Source organism: Pundamilia nyererei, unplaced genomic scaffold (assembly GCF_000239375.1).
Source record: "Pundamilia nyererei isolate P.nyererei 1_Seehausen unplaced genomic scaffold, PunNye1.0 scaffold00025, whole genome shotgun sequence".
Classification (NCBI taxonomy): domain Eukaryota; kingdom Metazoa; phylum Chordata; class Actinopteri; order Cichliformes; family Cichlidae; genus Pundamilia; species Pundamilia nyererei.
Genome location: NW_005187426.1, coordinates 3,188,472 through 3,209,540, shown reverse-complemented (window position 1 = coordinate 3,209,540; position 21,069 = coordinate 3,188,472). Strand labels below are relative to the sequence as shown.

General features: G+C 41.6%; 1 protein-coding gene across 1 annotated transcript; it reads left to right on the top strand.

Moving 5' to 3' along the window:
* Positions 1–8,384: 8,384 nt before the first annotated feature.
* On the top strand, positions 8,385–20,643 carry sall1a (spalt-like transcription factor 1a). Its single transcript, XM_005727634.1, has 3 exons — positions 8,385–9,268; positions 14,520–17,923; positions 19,005–20,643. Exons 1-3 carry the CDS (start codon positions 9,196–9,198, stop codon positions 19,443–19,445), a joined length of 3,918 nt encoding a protein of 1,305 aa, XP_005727691.1. The 5' UTR covers positions 8,385–9,195; the 3' UTR covers positions 19,446–20,643.
* The last annotated feature ends 426 nt before the right edge of the window (positions 20,644–21,069 follow it).

Sequence of the window (21,069 nt, the reverse complement as noted above, 5' to 3'; positions counted from 1 at the left end):
CAGTGTCTTCTCTATTCTGTGGTGAAGCAGTTCAATAACCTCTCATCTCTCTACCCCGCAGTCTCTCCCTACTGCATGTATTGGCTTCAGCCTCGACCAATCGTCTTATTGATCCCAAATGAAACTCTGAACTCATCAATAAGGTCTTAATGCGAGTTTGTTGTTCAATCACCTGGCATTTAAATCACCCCGCTCAAGTCCCACAAGCTATCCGTTTTCTGTCATACGCTGCACGTCTCACCAATTTGCTTTGTCATTTTGGGAGGAGTATGCAATTATCATAAATATCTCCCAGTGCTCACTTTGTCAACCCCACTGTGCAGCGTGAGCACGCCTGTGAGACTTCAGGAGTATGCCCCTTTTTATCTTCTTTGTATCCCACAGTGAAAATAGGTGCCTCTCTCTTACCACCAGTACTTACGATGGCCTATTCTTACACCTTAAATGAGGTTTCAAGAATGTCACAAATGAAGTCAAAGTGCAACCCCATTGATTAGGCTGGTAATTAAGATGTAAATGTGGTTGTGGGCTGGTGAGCGATCACACCTGTGATAACAGCATAGTGCTGTTAACATCACCAGGGGTCTGACTGCCATGCAGTGCACTGCCTTATCAATGTTTGGGGTGATCTTCTGGTTAAATATAAGCTCCGCTCCTAATTCATGCTGTTTGCTAGTCTTGTGCTGCCAATGGCAGATACTAAACTACAAGGTAATGACAATTTTCTCCAGTGGGTGCAACTCTCCAGATATCAACTCTGTGAGAGGTGGTTCTTACGTTAGCCACCTGGTTAAACAAAGGACCCCTGGAAGACATTACAGTCCAAGGGAGAATAACCTTAACTGCCAAAAGCAATTAATGTAGAAGAATTTGTCATGGTGACACATTCACAACTCACACTGACAGAACAGGCTGACATATAAGGGCTTTCAGTGCAGTGTAAGGGGACAAAGCAAGGCTTACTTAAGAATGGATTAGGTGTGAAATCTCAAATTAGGTCTATGAGAAATGTGTACATTAAGTTACTTATTATTCTGTCATCGTACGAAGTTCCGCAAACAGCTCTGCCTTTGCAACACACGCACAGACTCTGTGATGTGCTTATACACTGCATCGTTTCTCTGTGAAGAGCAGATGTGAGTGTAGTGTGAATTTAGGTAGACCAGGCATGTGCAGCCGCTGGCAGTCCTTTAGGGTTCGGGCACTCACACTTCAGTGTTAACAGTTTAGCTCCAGTGCCAGGTAGAGAATGAATGACACGGGGCAGGGTGGCACATCCTTGGAGATGTTTGTCAGGAGATGTCCCTCCCTTCTGCGTGTTTACACTCACAGGGGCCACACTTGGCTGTTAGCGGGGGAGAAAACTGGGAAAACAGCCGTCTTGTGAGAGCCAAGACTCTTACTGTGAATATTAAAGAGAGACAGAGAAGGAGAGTGAGGGAGAGAGAGCTATCTGGACAAAACAAAGCTGGGTTTGGAGAGCCCGGAGCACATAATAAGCACGACTCTTTCACTGCACACCCAGGGCACTGTGGAAAGTGGGGAGGCCACTGAATGGGAAAGGAAGTAATAAAAAAAGCAAACTTCTTTGAAAAGAGTCCTGTGTGTGTGTGTGTGTGTGTGTGTGTGTGTGTGTGTGTGTGTGTGTGTGTGTGTGTGTGTGTGTGTGTGTGTGTGTGCTTACATTTGTCCTTATCCATCTGAATGTGTGCAGCTGTATACCAGAGTGATGAGAATGCATACCCTATCTGTAGTAGGGTTTTTAGATATGAGATGCTCAGTTCAGTTCATTTTTATTTCAAACATTTCAAACATGTGCCTTCACAGTCATTACAAAATATCATTCCATTATTTGTTTGAAAAGGAGTAGGCAGAAGTATTTATTTATTTGTCCCTACCTCAAGTTGCTAGATCTCTGAGAAACAAAAAGACTGTAATTTTTATCTGTACCAAAACATCATTAAAGAATATGGAGTGAACCTCAGTGGGCCTCGTGAAAATGTAAGGCAAGCTGTGTTGTGTCCCCTTGCCAGACGCTTTGATGGGAGTTTGAAAAGCACCAACTCACCAAACAAGATGAGCCAGGAGGTAGGAGAAAAAGTAAAAGGGCAATGGAGTTTGATGAGAGAGTCTGATTGCCATTCTGTCTGACATGCAGCCTAAATGAGCTAAGAGAGCAGGAGAGGGACTATTTGATTCCAGCGTACGCACACACACAAACACAAATAAGGGCACTGAAGCGTTTTTCATTATTACATGGATTTTTTTTCTTTTTTTTACTTTTTCATTTTCTTTTCATACCTTGTTCGACTCCATAGTAAATTAAATTTATTGACGTAATTCTTATGTTTTATATCTTATATCTAGTAAAAAGAAAAAAAGAAGCAAGAGGAGACATAAATAGGGGAGAAAAGAGTGAGTCGTGAAGAAAAAGGAAGTGGGGAAGTGGTGGCAGTCCTATAACTTGACTGAGTTTACCCCTCAAGGTAGTCTTCTCGCTTGTCATCAGGGAACTGACTTCTCTGATATCCCGTATCCGACTAGACTTCCACAAGTGGGGTAAATAAAGAATGACAAGCCCTCCCCCTTCACCTCCAGGCAGATTTCACTCCTCTTCCCCTTTCCAGTGCAGACGTGGTGTGCAACAACAGTGGAGCTATAACGAAATGCCATCTAATTTCAGTTCTACTCATTGACAATAAAATGCCATATATATGCAGCACTTGCAGAAATTTTGTCCTCTACATATTATGTGGGTAAATAAACACAGAGATAAAAACAGAGATACATACAGTGTCTCTGTTTTGTTTTGTTTTTCAGTCTAAAGCACACAGGCATACACACAAACACCAGCTTAAATTTAGTTCCCTCTCGTGTGGTCACAGGAAGCTCAAGAGCACACATGCAAACACATAAGAAGACCTCACATAGAGCCTGCAACACTTTTCCTCCCGACAGATTCCTCATTTTGAACCACTGAAACCCCAGTGCAGTGTCATGTGTGTTTGTGCTTGTTTTAAAGAGCAATTAAGTACAGAAAGGCATCGTATTTGGTGGTGATTTCTTTATTGGGAATATATAGAGAAATATAAAGAAAACAGGGCACAATCTGAAGCAGTCATTTAATGAATTGAATGTTGCTAGCGGTGAGCTTAAATGCCGCTTTGAAAGCACTATGCACCAAAGTGAATTGCTCTATTCCAGTCAATCAATCAATCAATACATAAACGAATGAGGATATTAATTTAAGAAAAAGCTGAACAAAAAGGATGAAAGGGGGACGAGACAAGATGCAAAGTACGTAGGAAGTTAAAAATTTCATTGACTGGAGAAAAACTGACAAGAAATGCATTTCTTGAGGTGGCCTTAAAATGAAAGACTTAAAATGGGACTATAAATGAATAATTTAGCTAATGCTTCATTAATAGATGCAGGCTGTTAATTTGAACACAAAGCAGCAATCTAAAGGAGTGAGATCTTTCTCAATACACTCCTGACCAGCACCACTGGTAGCTCTCCCAGGTGCCAGACAGTGAGTCTGAAGGCTCCGCCCGGCCTCCACTCCCATTTCTTTCCCTCTGTAGCTCCAGGCCGGTGAGGGACAGGCTGAAGATCAATAGCTTGTGTTTGCCTATAGCAGTCACATTCCTCAGCCAGGACACTGATGCTAACTATCAATAGCAATAAGAGGCTGTCTGAGACACAGTTAACTGCTGGCCGACCAACACAGCTGTCTGGCGGCAGTTGATAAACATCTTGTGCCCAGAGTCACTGCGAATAAACCGCTTGATATGTTTCAACTTTGTGGCTGTATTTACTGTAAGAATGTGTGTTTTTTTGTTTTGTTTTACGTGGCGTGTCTGCTGGCTCGGTGGTTACCTGCACATTGCTTTGTGTGTGGTTACATTACCCACCCGGCTTGCTTTGTGGCTGTGACACAGACATTGCATGTGTATATTCTGTATATTCTGTGTTTACGAGCGTGTGAAGTAATGTAGGGATAAGTCGATGTGTAATTTTTAGTTTTGCTTCCAGGTTCTTAAGAATACATAAACACTCAGCTTTCGGTGGGTGATGTCTGTAATTTCTTCAAGATGTTTGGAGTGTTTGGTTCCTCTATAACCTCCAGCCTTAGTGATGTGTGTCAGTGTAATCCGGCTCCATTCTGTGAAACATCTAACCATCTAAGCATCCCTCTTCATCCAAATATCATTTGTCAATGTCATATGAAAGCACAATGTGTTTTTCAAGAATACGAAGGAGCTAAAATGGGAGTCTTGGTGGTCGTCCAGTACCACCGTGTTTGTCGTTAATGCAACTCAAGCGAACATGTTTAATCAGATACAATCAAGTGAATTTGTATGATAACAATTGAAGGATTGAACGATTGCATCACTGTGACTGAGTGTATCTATTGAGAAAAAAACTTGGGTGGACAGTAATGAGAAACAGCCATAAAGCTAATAAACTTAGTGAACTAAAGCTAAAGGTTCATTTTGCTCAAGTGCTGTGTATATTACTTATCTATATCTATTTAAACGCCTATTTATGAATAAGAATCATCAGTTAATAATCAGTCATATCTGATGCGAAACAAACTATGATTTGAATTTGTCCAAATTGAAAAGTGTAATTAATTGTTTTTAATACAAGAATGCAGCAAGTTATACTATCATAAAGTTTTAATCTTTTCTAAATTGTGCTGTGTTTATATTTTATCTGAAACAAAAGTATTCTAGTGTTTGCAAACTATCCAAAAGGATGCAAATGTAGTTTTATGTTTGAGTGCATCCCGCCTGTAATGTTTGGTGTCCAGTTACACCATTCAGAAAGACACTGAAGCCTGGCCTCTCTCACTAATAACGAGGGAGGGGGGGGGGAGGGGGGGTTGAAGCTCTTTGTCAAGGATCCATTGGCACACATCTCCTAACACTAGTACACTTGTACCTGAGTAGCTACAGCTTAAACACAATCACTCACAGTGTTTGTGCCACAGATGGCTGTACCAGTGGCACATGCAAACTCACAATCGCACACACACACAGAGCCTGGACATGCAGGATATGTGTGATGGACCAGTGACCTCTAGCACCTCTGCGACACCCTTGAATGTTTGCTTGTTTTCCCTCAAACAAGATGAGATTGAAAGGGGGTGTCTGTAACTGCAGCTGAGATAATGTAAAAACAAACACGGCCCATTGATATCGGGCGATGCTGCAGGAAGATGTCAGAGGGCACAATGGGGGAAAACAATCTGTGGGACAAGTGGTGGCAGGGCTGCTGGGGGACAATAGAAAGGGTTTGATCTCTTAATTAATGGAGGCTAGTCGGTGCTGCTGCAGGTATTGAATTTTAATGCAGGCGATTTTTCAATGGGATTCCTTTGGTGGCAAAACAGTGCTAAATGCTGCATTCTGATTGTCTGGAAGACAAAGAAATCTCACTTCATACTTCAAGTAAATGAACCAATAATTTCTGCTCTACCTGGAGTGTTTTTTTTCTTTCCCCATAGCCCTATAATCTGATTAACTTTAGATATGGTTTTTTTTGTTATTGTTTTTTCTGTTTATTTATTCGTTTTGGTTTTTTAGAAGACTTAATGTGGAATAACTCAAATACTGAGTAATACTGAGGTTGGGCACCCTAAACATAGCAGTACTGTTCTGTTAAGAGTCATGCAGTGACAGAGTGTGTGACTTGGTAGAAGGAAAATATGGCCTTATTTCTTTATTTGAGCATGAGGCCAGCTTACAACAATCCCTTTAATCAAGCTCATAATCCTTTAGTAAAGACATCATGGTGCCATTAATAATGCCAGGCACTTGATATTTGTTCTGGGAATGAGGGGGATCATTGACTTCATCAGTTGTTATTAATGAAGAAAAGAAGGAATAATGTACTAGTTTATTTATCCTGCCACAAAATAAAACATTTTAGGGAATTTCAGCCTATGGTTGTTTGTGATTGTATTTGTTATTATTAAAAAGGCCCTTTCTTAATATTATCTCTATAACTTTTTGGTATTTTTTAACAGAGGCTCTTTACTCATAACATATGAATCAAACCTATTGTCCATGTAAGCAGCAGCCCTGTTAATCAGGGACTCCACTCCTCTTCATACTTACTGGAATCACGAGACTCTGCTTTCTTGTAAAACCTTGAGTTTCGTCCGCTCTCTCTTTTTGCCATTTGTGCGACTGTTATCACAAATACTACGCGCGCGCGCACACACACGCACACACTCACACACGCACACACGTGCAGCTGACCTAGATGAAGGCCTAATCCAGCTAGTTGTAATTCTTTAGGCATCGAGTCGAGCAGGACCGTGAATAGAAACCCACCACGTGTTGAATAAGCAGAAAAAAGGGGGCTTTCTAGTTAGAAATACAGAGTGTGAGGATCACTAACAACTGCGCTTTGGTAGATTCCTCGCTTTAACTATCGCATTATGCGCTCAGACGTGCAGTGTTTCTGAGCTACGTGATCAATCACGACGTGTCGGTGATAATAGTGAATGATGACACCCACGACAGACCGTCTCTGATATGGTGCGCGCAGCATTGATTGCGCATAACCGACAAATGCGCACTTTTTATGCGCCAAAGGCTTCTGTCACTTTTCTTTGAAAGCACTTTCCCCCCACAGTGACAAAAAGAAACTGTTTGATGCGCCTGTTAAATAAACGGTTATTACATTCACCGTTAACCAAAGGTTTTAATAGTTTTTTTTAAAAAGGAAATATACATTAATAATTCTATCTTAATATCATTATCATTAGTATGATAAACATTTTTATGTTAAATATTTATTTTTTCCCGCTTTCTCACTCAACAGATAATAAATAATAATTCAGGCAGACACACGCCTCTGAAAAAAGAAAAGAAATAAAAAACGTTTAAGTCAGTTTAAAACTTTTTCAAGCACTGGCACTGAGTTATATCTGTTGGGTCCCCAAACTGTGTCCGCCTGTGTCATTCAGCCCATGACTGTTAACACTGTATCCTCAACCGTCCCGAGTGAATCCCATTTAAAATGTCTCCTGCTCGGCTGGGCTGCAAATCACCCTGTTTACAATCTCACACCAACACTCACATCAATTAACTGGCCATTGATTTTTCCGCCCGGGACATTACAATATTGCAGACCCCTTTTTCCTCTCCTAGCAATTTCAAGTTTCCTGCATATAATTGCACGGGCTTTTTAACTGCACGCGCACATACACATTTTCCCCTACTAATGATAATTTGCTCTTTGATTTTTTTTAGTCACAGCTTTAATTTCGATCTGGTCCCCAGGTTTGTGGACAGTTTACGCATCAATTGATACTCCCTCCCCCCAAAAAAGAAGAAGAAGAAGAAGAAAAGAATGTTCCATTTGAAAATTATGTGTGCTGTTTAATTATTCGACCTAACGCATTGATAAAGCAGATCACTAAGGCCATCAGAGGTATTTGATTTTCCCTCTGCTCTTTCCTTTTTTCATGAATAAGTAAATAGTAAGGCTAGTCGAAACTAAAAGATATCTGACACAAGAGAGGACCAGATCCATCTAGCCTGCAGCTGCTCTTTAAATATTCAGTGAAAAATAATGGCATCCGAGGCATCACCTATAGTAACATTATTATCTTCATTTCTCAAAATCAGCCTGACTGAAAGCTTCGTTTATCTTTTTCAGGTAATAAATCTACTCGACTCAGCGCTCACAAGAAGCTCCTGTGGGATCTCTTGCCCTCTTAAGCATCCCAAGTGAATGCGCACTCCAGTTAATGCATTATTTATAATAATAATAATAATAATAATAATAATAATAATAATAATAATGTAACTTCTGTAATCCACAGGCTCGATTAAGACATCGTTTTATTTGCTTTGCCGTTATCAGCTGAAATATATTGGCCAATTGTCAATCTAATAAAAACATTTACCATTATGATAAAATAAAACATATCAACAGGCCAAACATTTAACTTTTGATAAGGACATTATGCAGTAATTCATGCCGATTTTACAACATAAACAACCCAGTGGATGGTGAATATATAAAGAAAAGTTTAGGGGATTTTTTTTTCCAAATGCATGATGTGAAATATAGATTAGTCCGCGTGACATGGATATGAGGCAAGCATTCGTTAAAAAAGTGTTTGGGGAAGAATTTAAAAGCTTAATTTATCCCCATTCAGATGAACAGACTTCTGTCTCTCCGCTCTTTACCACTGATCATCCCGGCGCGCACAAACCGTTTGGCTCTGCTGTGCTCAATCAGAGAGAAAGAGAGAGAGCGGGAGCGAGGGAGAGGGAGGTGGAGGTGAATGGTAACGTGACTGAATAGCCCGATGACCAATCAGATCCTCGATGGGCCGGGCTCCACATTTGTCCCACTGCCGCACGGGCCCTCAAAGTTTGTTTATTCGCGGAACGCAGTGTGTGATGAAAACGTGTTAGTAAGTAACCCCTCTTTCTGCTAATAATAATCAAATCAAAGTGATTGGGACGTCGGATCTCACTCTGGACTTTTGGGAACGCGTAACGGTGCCATTTACGCACGGAACATGCTGGCGAGACGTTGCGTTTTACCGCACCGGGAGCTTCGCTTCAAACTCTTCAGAAAGTAGGTGTCGGTGTGCACACAACAAGAGCTGTATTACAGCGATCTTTACGCAAGAGTGGAGAACGGACTACCGAGTTGTAGTGAAATTAAAGTTGGTTGGAGATCGTGAAGGTTTGAGTTGCGAGCGTCCCGTCAATCCACATCAACGGGGGAAAAGGAAAAAAGAAAGAAAATAAACTGTGAAAGATACTGTCGCGGGCATGGACTCGAGACGCTGACATTCCCCTGTAGTAGTCAAGATAAGCCTTGACTTGGCTAACAGAAGGGGTTAAACCGTATCTAAAGGGAGTTTGGAAAACCCAGCCTTTCTTCCTCATACGGATCAACTCATTGGGTGGGAGCTGAGAGAGAGACAAGAGTCCCCAGCAAATCAGGAGCTAATTGATTAAAGAGACTTCATTTGAATAGGAGGGGGGCTGGCAAGGTGCCAATCGCCTTTCAAAGAAGCCCCCGTATGATTAATCGCAGAGCATTATTGATAATCATAACGGGGCACATGCGCGGTGGATGTTCTCGATTTACGTAATTTTTTAGAAGGTTTTGTAGTCATTTTTTTATTCTTTGCCTGCTGATGTGCCAGCCAGCATGTCGCGGAGGAAGCAAGCGAAGCCTCAACACTTCCAATCCGACCCTCATCTGCCTTTATCGGAGCACAATGGTGAGTCCAAGTAACCCAACGCTCCTTTTATGCAATCACCGTGAATTTTTCTTTCTTTTAAGCGATGTTTTTATTGTGTCCGCGGTCAACTCTCACTGTTAAGGAAGACTTTGAATTGGAGTTTATGCTGTTAGTTTTTTGTTGATTTCTTTACAAATTCAAGTGACTTCTTGATGAAAGTATGGTCGACTTTTAACAAAAGTTGATGCACCGATTTTCCACGAATTTCCCATTATTCAAGTACCAAGAACAATTTGGGGTAACTTGACATTTCTGCGCTGATTATTTTATTATCAGAGGTTAAAACTCAGTTCTAGGCGGTTAATAAGTGAAATATGAGAACACAGATATGGTGCGTTTTCTTTGGGTTTGAGCTCGGTGTGACTTAAAAGTTTCAAAAGTTTTTAATCTTAACTTTAGCGCGTTTTAAATAAATAAATAATCGCTCCACTCGCACTCAGGCTTCCCTGCGTTCAGCGGTCGGCGTCTTGCCTCGACATCGACCACCCTGTCGCCCCTGTCGGGACTCCCAACTTTTCTTTGGTCCCGGACCGACAAATACCGTATTCCGTGTGCTTCAACTTTGCGCTGCAAACTCGTACAGATATCTCCTTCTTTTATGAAAATATATCAACAGTCTACGCCATGGCTTGTTACTCATTTTTTAAGTAAGATGAAAGGAGGACAGAGTGCGCCGGAGAACGTTAATGAACAAACATCTTTCCCAGTTCCTCCTGTGACGGTCTCTTTAGTTTACCCGTCTTTAGGCAATTTTTTTTCTTATAAAAAAGAAGAAGAAGAAGAAGAAGAAGAAAAGAAATATTTGGGAAACTGAAGTTTTGTCTCGGCCATTCTGTCTCCACAAATACACAACCGATTCGTCCAAAAGATAGTTTCATGTCCATATAGATAAACCGATTTCCTAATTTTAACTTGCGGACTTGTAGCCAATGCGACCATCTTACACCTTTGAAAAAACTGCAGTAAGAATGCTTTGTTAGAAATGTGGTGCCTAAAATGTGAAATGAGTTTGTACAAAGTGGCTTTCAGGACTTTGCATGAGCTCTCAGAGTTTCAGAGGCCAACATAAGCCAGTAAAGTTATAATTAATTACAAGCTGCTTTGTTTTTGTAGAAAAGGGGAATACTCGAGCCAAACAAGACACTAATAAAACTGCGTTTTAGATCACTGTAGAATAGTTATAAATAAAGCTTTCATTTCGCTACAGGACGTTGCAGCGTGTATTTTTGTTGACCGACTTTTCAGTCATGCGTTCATTAGGAGGAAAAAAAATCCATTAATATTTTAAGTAATTTCATAAATGTTCATAAATGGAAAGAAGCCCCGACTTTGTTATTCGGCGCAGTGTGATCGAATTTTGCCGCACAAAATTTATACTTTCTGCAATTTAAAAATAAATACATCTTTTGATTTAAATTTTTAGAAAAATGGCCTACAGATTTCATGCGAGAAAATAAAAAATTCTGTGCAGCACACTGTGTTTAGCACAACCTGAAAAGCATGTGCATTTCAAATAAATATTTAAAATAAATATTCCTTTCGGGAGAAAGTCACGCATTGAAACGCTGTTTCACGTGATTTTAGGAACTTGATGATTAATGCAAAACCTTGTCTATCCCTGAGTGCTGTTTCTTTCCCCTAAATTTCCTTTAAATCTAATAAAGGGGAGTGAGGGAAAGTCACTTGTTTCAACAACCCATCTGCAGAATGCAAAAATTCCTAATTATGTCTAGGCCATATGCTAAAATAGTTGCAAGTGTCTTGTGTATGTAATTATAAGAGTATGACCGTGTTGTCTTTAAGTTTGGGATTATTTATCTGAAGCAGTGCTCATTATAAATGAGTTGTGTGTCTTTCTAGAGTGTTCTGGTAGCAGAAAGGGAAACAGAAAGTCATTGTATTTGTAGCTGAATATCAGTGATGCTCAGGGCTGTAGTTACTGGGAGGTCGGAGTGAGAGCCACAGAGGGTGGGATGTTGAGCTGTTTTAACCTTTGCCAGCGTCCCTCTGTTTGGAGGTGATCAGAGTTCAGGGCTCACTGTGTTCCTCTCTGCCTTGCCATTGACCCTGCTGATGAGAGCTGCAGGCGGCCCAGCAAGGCCTCAGCTTTTTTATTTAAGAGTGTGTTTGACTGTGGGGCCTTATCAATGTTGTGACCATCCCCTTATGCCCTATCAGAGTGGCCCCCCTAGAGGAGAGATTGGCAGGGCAGCCCCCTTTTGCGCTGTTTCTCCCTGCAAACACAGAGTGCCTCGCTTGTCATTTTGCCATTGTTTATGTGGTGTGAGTTTAGGTGTAGCCTGAAGGACTTGCTTTGCCTTTTTCCCTCCCCTTAAGCTTTAACCATGTCACCGGGGCAGAGCTTCTGAGATTTGAATCTTGTCCTGGACCACGGCAGCTTTAGTGGAACCCCATCTAGTGTTCAGTGGGATGAGTCCTGAGGGCTGGAGAAGATGTGAGCAGAAATCCTCCTGAAGTTACAAGTGTCAAGACGCTCACAGAGGCCCCCTGCGAAAAAATAATGTAGGATCTCTCAAAGCTCTCCAACTTTTTTGACTAATCCTTACTTTCTTGTCTCTCATATTCAGATTTTTGGTCAATCTCTTTGAGGCTCCGTCCTCTTGCTGTCTGCCTTAACACCCTTTAGCTCTGCTCACTACTTACATTGTGCTATTGATAGACATTCTATCGAAGTTTACAGTCTTTCTTCATACCAGCTTGACTTTATCTTAATTGTAATTTGAAGTTAATCCTTGCTATTTTAGGAATTAAGCCTAATGCTAGCATCTGCACTGTTTGCTCCTAGTCTTATGTGGACAGTGGATTTGTAGTGATGCATTAATTCAGTTTTGATCCTTTTTCGGTCACCAAGTAAAGACATATTTTGGCAGTGTAAAAAGTCATATGCAGTTGGTGGTGAAATGATTCTTACACTGTACAGCCGTAAAGGCATTTTTACCATTGGCTTTCCTTAAACTTGTGATAGAGTTCGGAAGACGACAATGTCCCTTGCTGCATTGCAATTTGATGACGAGTCTTAGCAGTTCCTTAGTTAGAGTATAGAAATGTACATTTTGGGGGAAAGCTCATCTGTCTTTGCTGTCTTTTTTAGTGTAATTTTATATTCTAGCGATGGTTGTATTTTATCCATGCATTTGTTTTATTGTGGCATTTGTTTGATAAGTTTAAATAATTTGAAAGTGCACAATTTTTGAAAATGCACTGTACAGAAAATAATGTTTTAGTATTTGTTAGGATTTATTCAATTAAAGAAACACACTTATTATGTTTGTGAGTTAAATAGTGAATTAATTAAATTCCACTGTAGAGCTTTTTCTCTGCTGTGTGTAGATTTGCACACACAGACACACACACAGTGAAAACTCAGGTATTTTATTTTTTATGAATAACTCTGCATCTTCCAAAAGTCAGGCAAAAGTTTTTGTTTTTTCTATATTCTATTTTCATCCTGCTCATTTTCATATGATTTGATTTTCTTCACACTAATTTGTGTACAGTGAACCTTGAGAAAAGAGAAAAGGTGTTTATTTAATCCTCACATTTCTCACACTATGAATCAAACACATTTTTTCAAAATTAACGCTTGGGGTGTAGGTAGACGGGTGGGTGGAATTGGGGGGGGGGGGGGGGGGGGGATTTAACATGAAAAGTTATCATTAAAGTTGAGTCTTCCCTGTTTGCATGGTTTGGTGGTGTGAGGGCCGGGGTTTACTGTCATGGCAACTTTGCGTTATCTGATGTCTCTGAGCGGAGAAACATTGAGGGAGATAATCCCTGAATTAAACAGGATCTGCTTTGAGTCGACTGAGATGAGCAGGGCCAGGCTGTGCCGACGATCCCCGCCGCTCCCATGCTGTGTGAACAATGGGAAGGCATCCTGTCTCTCTGTGGGGCAGGGCTGCACTTCTCTGGGTTTCATTTGCAAATGAATTCTTGGCCCTGATGAAAGTGTTGAGGGGCCAGAGGCACAATGAAAGGGATTCATAGAGAAATGCAATTTGTAAATCAACTTGTATGCTAAATAGCGAGATTTTAGTGTGACAAAGAGGGAAATGAATAAGGAAAGTCTGGAGCACAGCAGTGGCTCTGGGGGCAGGGTGTCGTCTTGCCTTTTCATTCCCTGACTCGTCCTGTTTATTAAAATGGAAAATTTCAAAACCTGTTTCAGTGCGCATTTGGAATGTGGTCGTTACTTTAGAATTTTTGTCTAAGTAGCAAGAGAAGTTTCTGTTATGCTTGTTCTATGAACTGGTGTGTCTGCCTTCTTAGTTTTGGCAAGTTTGTGATGCATGCCTTCTCATATGCCACACTGCTCTTTAGCGTTGACCAAGTATTTATTTATTTATTTAATCCCTTTCAGGCATTTTTTTTTCCTTACATGAATTCACCGATAACTGTCCTTTCTTGGATTTAACTTTTGGGTTTATTGGACAATACTTAAACAAAAGTCTTAAGAATAATAAATATTTTTATTCTTGTAATAGATGGCAGATTTGTTTCATGTTTTTTGGTTATCAACTGAGTAACTGTTTACCTTAAACTTCTTTCTTGAATTTCTTCCTCTTTGTTTTTGCTTTCTTGTGTATATGCAGTAGATGTGGTGCCACAGGCTCTGTTGTTCTTGTCTCACTGTGATTGCAGGCTGAGTGGATACAAATTAGTTTAGTGACATAGATAACCTGTCCAAGATGCCTGTAGTTGGCTGAAAATGAGCAAAGTTGACAGCAAATTGAAAGTCTAATAAGTCCTTCAAATGCTTGATTTGCACCGAGTGGACAAGTAGACTTTGAAGGGCATGGAATATAGGAAATCAATGCTTTTCTATGAAATTTCATTAAGACCCAATGATCCTGACTTCACTCTATTCTATATTTTGATGGATTATCTAGAGAAAATGATTACCTTTGGTTGGCCTGATGAAACCCAGATGTACATCTTCAAAGATCACTTTTAACCAATATTTGAGTAGTTCCCATTGATTTTGTATCCCCTCTTATCATGTTTCAGAGGCCACTACATTGAATAAGGTCTTTCCTCATTTCTGCCAGCTTACTGTTGCCTTTCAATCTTTTTTTCATGAACACATCAGAAGGATAGGTGTTAAAACTGATTAACTTAAGATTAACAACAATTGAATTCAAGAAGATAAATCTGCTTCTTCAGTTGCAAAACATTTCTAATCGCTAATCCTCTGTTTCCTCTTTTTCAGGGGACACAGAACTTTGCTCCGAGGACCCCCCCTGCAAGGAGTCAGACGCCCATGTCTGTAGCAGATGTTGTGCTGAGTTCTTTGAACTATCAGATCTTGAGGAACACCAGAAGAATTGCACTAAGAATCAGTTAGTTCTGATAGTGAATGAAAATCCTGCCTCCCCTGTCGGAACTTTCTCGCCTGGGTCTCCTCCTCATAATCCCGATGACCAGATGAATGACACAGCTAATAACACTGATCAAACAGAGGGCAGTGACCTTTTGGAGCCTAACACTCTTGAAAAAGACGAATCCATGGACGTGGACGTTTCCGGAATGAGCAGTGGTCACGAAGAGGACGGCAGTCATACAGAGAGCGGAAGCCCCATTAATACAGTCAGCAGCCATGCTGATAGAGGCACCTCTGGCCCCGCAGTAGGTACTTCAGCTATCTCTGCCTCACTACCTCAGCTCAGTAACCTAACTGAACTGGGGAACTTCTCCATGATCAACAGCAATGTCATAATTGAAAATCTGCAGAGCACCAAAGTGGCTGTGGCCCAATTCTCCCAAGAAGCCCGTTCGACTGGAGGACCAAGGGTGGCCGTGCCAGCACTAATGGAGCAGCTCTTAGCCCTGCAACAGCAACAGATCCACCAGCTTCAGCTTATTGAACAGATTCGCCATCAGATACTGCTACTAGCCTCCCAATCACCAGAAATACAGGTACCTCCAACTTCTGCTCCCGGCACAATGGGGCCAGCTGCCAGCCCCCTGACCACACTCAGCTCACATCTCTCTCAACAGCTGGCGGCAGCCGCAGGCCTAGCACAGAACCTGGCCAGCCAGTCGGCCAGTATTAGCAGCATAAAGCAGCTGGCTGCAGCAGCACAGCTACCTCAGTCCAACCCAAGCAGCAGTGAGACATCTCAGAGCATTACCACACTGGGGCCATCAACAATCAATCCCCAATCCTCTGACAAAAGGCCCACTCATATGAGTAGCCTTCATTCTCAACTAAGCAGCTCCTCACTAGCAAAGTCATCGACGCCAGCATTTGGAATAGGTAGCTTGTTAAGCTCGGCCGTGAATCCCCTTCTACCTCAACCCCCACCTGGAAATCCCATGTTCTCCAGTTCTCTGTCCAGTGTTGGCACCACTGTAGAGGACCTCAACTCTTTAGCAGCTTTGGCCCAGCAGAGAAAAGACAAGCCGCCAAATGTCAGTTCATTTGAGCATAAGAGCAGCTCTGATGATGCTTTCTTCAAACATAAGTGCAGGTTTTGTGGCAAGGTGTTTGGGAGCGACAGTGCCTTGCAAATTCACCTGCGCTCACATACTGGTGAGAGACCCTACAAGTGTAATATCTGTGGCAACCGGTTCTCCACTCGTGGTAACCTGAAGGTGCATTTTCAGCGTCATAAAGAAAAATACCCTCATATCCAGATGAACCCTTACCCTGTTCCTGAGCATTTAGACAACATACCAACAAGCACTGGCATTCCATACGGCATGTCTATACCACCTGAGAAACCTGTGACCAGCTGGCTTGACAGTAAACCAGTTTTGCCTACTCTGACATCATCAGTCGGCATGCTGCTACCACCAACCATGCCAAGCCTGCCACATTTCATCAAAAAGGAAGATCATTCAATAGCCATAACTAGTCCTTCTGTTACTGCAAAGAGTGACTCAGGTGCCACTGAGCCTTCAGCTAAAAGTAATGATGGTGTATCTGAAGAGGGTGAAGGTGCAACACTGCCTACCTCAAATGGAAAAACTGACGAAGGCAGCAAGACTTTGGGTCTCATGACAAATGTGAGTTGTGCATCAGAAAGCATTGCAGAGTATACGACTTCTACCAGCCCACCCATGATGACCAACCCACTCATGCCCCTTATGTCTGATCAGTTCAAGGCTAAGTTCCCTTTTGTAGGCATTCTGGATCCTCTCCAGGGATCGGAGACATCCAAGTTACAACAACTTGTGGAGAACATTGATAGAAAGGTGAAAGACCCAAATGAATGTGTCATTTGCCACCGGGTGCTGAGCTGCCAAAGTGCACTGAAAATGCACTATCGCACTCACACTGGGGAACGGCCCTTCAAGTGTAAAATCTGTGGCAGGGCATTTACCACCAAGGGAAATCTTAAAACCCACTACAGTGTTCATAGGGCCATGCCTCCTCTTAGAGTTCAACACTCCTGTCCCATTTGTCAGAAGAAGTTCACGAATGCTGTCGTTCTACAGCAACATATCCGTATGCATATGGGTGGGCAGATCCCCAACACCCCTCTGCCAGAGAGTTATCCAGAGTCCATGGCTTCTGATACTGGCTCATTTGAAGAGAGAAACTTTGATGATCTTGACAACTTTTCTGATGACAACACTGAAGGAATGGAAGAGGGTCCAGACAGCAGTGTGCCAGATACACCCAGATCTGCTGATGCTTCCCATGACAGTCTATGTAACTCCCCAGCTCCCCCTGAAATGGCTACCCAGGAAGGGCAAGAGAGGAATGGCCAAGAATATAATAATGAAATGCAGGAACATAATGTGATCCAGATGAAGGCTATTGCAAATGGCTTAATTGAAGGTGACTGTCTCACCAATGACTCCTCATCTCTGGGAGGTGATGTTGAAAGCCAAAGCGCCGGGAGTCCAGCGGTGTCAGAATCTACCTCCTCCATGCAGGCGCCATCACCCACTAGCATGCAGCCACAACCACACAAATCCCCGAGCCTCGAAGAAAGGCACCAAAGGGCCTTATCTTCAGACCCCACCAGTATAAGCCTCTTGCACTCACATCCCTCCAACCTTGGAGCCCTGGACCTGACATCTGTCAGTTCACCAAAAGACCCTTTGGGCATGATTTTCCCCTTCCGTGAGCGTAGCACCATCAAGAATACATCCTGTGACATCTGTGGGAAGACCTTTGCTTGTCAGAGTGCCTTGGACATTCACTATCGAAGCCATACCAAAGAAAGACCATTTATTTGCACGGCATGTAACAGGGGTTTCTCCACCAAGGGCAATCTCAAGCAGCATATGCTAACACATCAAATGCGAGACTTGCCCTCACAGCTATTTGAGCCATCAAATACCAGCCTGTCCTCCAGCCCAACTCCTTCTCTTCTATCTGTCGGTTCTCTAAGCAAACCAGAAGTCAATGGTTTCCTTCATAACCTTCATCCGGAAAACAAGGAGGTACCCCCTGGCTTGGTCACATCATCTGCCTCAACATCCCCAGTGCTTTCCACTGCTCCACCACGCAGGACTCCCAAGCAACACTTCTGCAATACCTGTGCAAAGTGTTTCTCCTCCGCCAGTGCTCTGCAGATCCACGAGAGAACCCACACGGGGGAGAAACCCTTTGCCTGCAGCATCTGCGGCCGAGCTTTTACCACCAAAGGAAACCTCAAGGTAAATGTCGAAACACCCAGCAAACTATTGGCCTCCTAAAAGTATGTGCGTGAGAATGTTCATGAAAAACGAGTCTCAGGGTTACTATTTAATTTTATATGGCATGTCAGTGCATTAGGCATCAAGATGTGGTAATGTGGTATAATTAATGAAAGGAACTGCTCTTAGAGGGAAAAAAATGGAAAAGCTGAATCATGCATGTAATATAATTATTGGAGAGAAATTCCAGCATGTGATCAGCTAAGAATGATCCAGTGCACATAATTAATTATCAGGTATAATCACTGTGAGCTAAGTGAGTCTGTATTTTTCCATAACGGATTCTGTAAAAAATGTCACAGGCTTAAATCATCAAGAAAAAGATCTGCTTAGTGATCTTTAGGATTTTGGGGGATTATGTGGCCTTAATTTCCAATTATGTTAGTTATTTTTGAATGTCTCAATCTCCAATTCCTAGTGGAGAAATAAGGGCATATGATTTTTTTTTTTTGTTTGTTTGTTTTTTTATTTCTAAAAGATTTACTGAATCAAGCTCAGGCTGTTGGATGATACTAGACATACAGCGATATCTCACAGTTTTTTTTTAAAAAAAAGGCTCATTAACTTTGTGTAAACTATTGTATATGAGCCACATTAAAATACAATTATTTTGGAGCAGTGTTTCAAACATGTCCAAGCAGAATGTTGTCTTGTTCTTAGAAAGGGTATGGGCAGAGGTGAAATGTCACATGTAATACTGGCTGGGGCAATGAAACTGGACAGTGCAATTTTTGCTTCAGCCGTGCGGTCCCCTTGTGAGATGAGCAAATTAAAATTCAGATTAAACAGCATGTATCAGTCTTGCCAAAAGATGTTTACACAGTGTTTGTACTTCTCATAGCATAGGCAGCTAACTGATCTGCTGCACTCAGGGTGTGAAGCTATTTTAATTCACACTCAAGCATTATTATTATTTTTTCCATTGCATCATCTCATGTGCAGCTCTTGTGGCCAAGTTTGTAAACATCACTAGTTTTCATCCCGCTCATTGCTCTGTCTCTCACCTCCTCTCTTTTGTTCTTCTCCCTCTCCGTCTGTGTAGGTTCACATGGGCACCCACATGTGGAACAGCGCTCCTGCCAGACGTGGCCGCAGGCTCTCCGTAGATGGCCCGATGGCCTTCCTTGGCACCAACCCAGTCAAGTTTCCCGAGATCTTCCAGAAGGACATGGCATCAAGGGCAAGCAACGGAGACCCGACCAGTTTCTGGAATCAGTATGCTGCGGCCTTCTCCAATGGTCTCGCAATGAAGACAAATGAAATCTCTGTCATCCAGAACGGAGGCATCCCACCCATGTCAGGTGGTGTCGGAAATGGGGGCAGCTCTCCCATAGGTGGCCTGACAGGCAGCCTTGATAAGCTACACAACACGGAGCCCAATGCTGCTCTGGCTGGTCTGGAGAAAATGGCCAACACAGAGAATGGGGCCCACTTCCGGTTCACACGCTTCATGGAGGACAATAAAGAAATTGCCACCAATTAGTATATGTCCTCAACTGGGCACAGACACATAAAGATGCCTAAAGGCATACTGTACACATATGTAGACAGAGGAAGAGAACAAGACAGGGATAAAATCAGCTGAACTGCTTTGCTCGCCATTGAATCTTTACGAACATGAGTGTGAAGACAAATAGCTTTTTTTGTACAATGTACATGTTATAGTTTTAAGGAGCTTATTTATTAGTGATTATAACCTTGCTTGAAACCAAGTGGAAGCATTAACAATTAGGTTTTGTTTATTTTAAAGCCACAATGGGTGCTTTAAAAATGTGCTTTTGAAACTTAGAATATCTGGTTAGATAACCTTACCTTGGCATTAAGTTATTTTCTGTCTGTAGTAGCTATAATTGAACTGTCTATGTTCATGTGATGCATTAGCCCTGTAATAAGCGAACAGACTTGCTGTAAATAATGTACACTGATCTTCTGTAGATGGTCTAACATCTGTGTGTTCATGAATCCCCCCCACCCCGCCTCATCAAGACAAAACAATGAAATTCAGGCAAGGGACTAAATGATGTTGTAGTTCCTTTCTTTCCGATTATTATTTACCTTTATCTTATTTAAGGAAGACAAAACATTGAAGTTTGCTACATTTCAAGGGTTTATTTAGTGTTAATTTGTTTTCTCGTTACAGTCTCTGTGTATTGTACTTTCTACTTTTTTTGTTTACTTCCATTTTTTTTCTTCTTTCTTCTGTTGCTCATATTTTATTGTTGTTGAGAGCAAGACGGTTACAAATAGAGGAACATTCAGTCTGGCCTGTTTCCTGGATTTTGGAACTGAGACAGCTAATCAAATTGGAAGGATCACTTTTAGTATCTGAGCTGGATTTCCACATTGCTGCTATGTCCCAGCATCCTCACTGACATCAAGTGCAAAGTTATGTGTTGAAGCTTCTGTAAATATGTTCAGATGTGGAAATACAAGCTCCCTTGCAAGAAAATGTACATAAAGCTCTCACAAGAAGTCCATCACGGCCAGGGGACAAAATGATAGTGTTTTTATAAGTATAAATATATATCGGGTTTGACAACCTTCGGACTGTTACATGCACTTTCTTGGAAAGTTGGAAGATCTTTATGGGTCCAGTTTCTCTACACTTTAATACCTACTAACAACTAAGATACTGTAATTCTTTACTCTAATAATCAAATACATCAGTTTTCCAAAAGAAACATTGTGTGTTTGTGTGCTTTTATTTCCTCATTTTAAAAATACCGTCTCTTTACATTTACTAACAACTATACATAAGAAAAAAAGCAGAAATAAAAAATAAATTAAATAAGCAACTTTTGTTTCTTTTAAAGAATTTGTGTTCACGTGCAGCCTCCACACTTCCGTGCACAAACTACAGAAACGGAGGCTTGGGTGCTGATGGTGTGAGTTTTCCTGCTCTTTAATTTAAAATGAACACTGTTTGAACATCGTAGTTTCTATAGCTAGTTCTCCAGATCTCCAATTAATGACTGTTCCACAGAATCGGATAAATTCAAAGCGTATCCGTGGAAAGGAAAAGGCCCCCTTCTGCAATTTATTTACAAAGGGTTTAAAAAAAAGAAAGAAAGAAAGAAAGAAAGAAGCGCGTCGCAGCGGGTAAAAGG

Bases quoted from the DNA above. Each gene is read 5' to 3' on its own strand.
- sall1a (XM_005727634.1), top strand. From the start codon at position 9,196: ATGTCGCGGAGGAAGCAAGCGAAGCCTCAACACTTCCAATCCGACCCT. The intron at 9,269-14,519 runs GTGAGTCCAAGT...CCTCTTTTTCAG, and splicing joins GCCTTTATCGGAGCACAATG to GGGACACAGAACTTTGCTCC. The intron at 17,924-19,004 runs GTAAATGTCGAA...CCGTCTGTGTAG, and splicing joins CCACCAAAGGAAACCTCAAG to GTTCACATGGGCACCCACAT.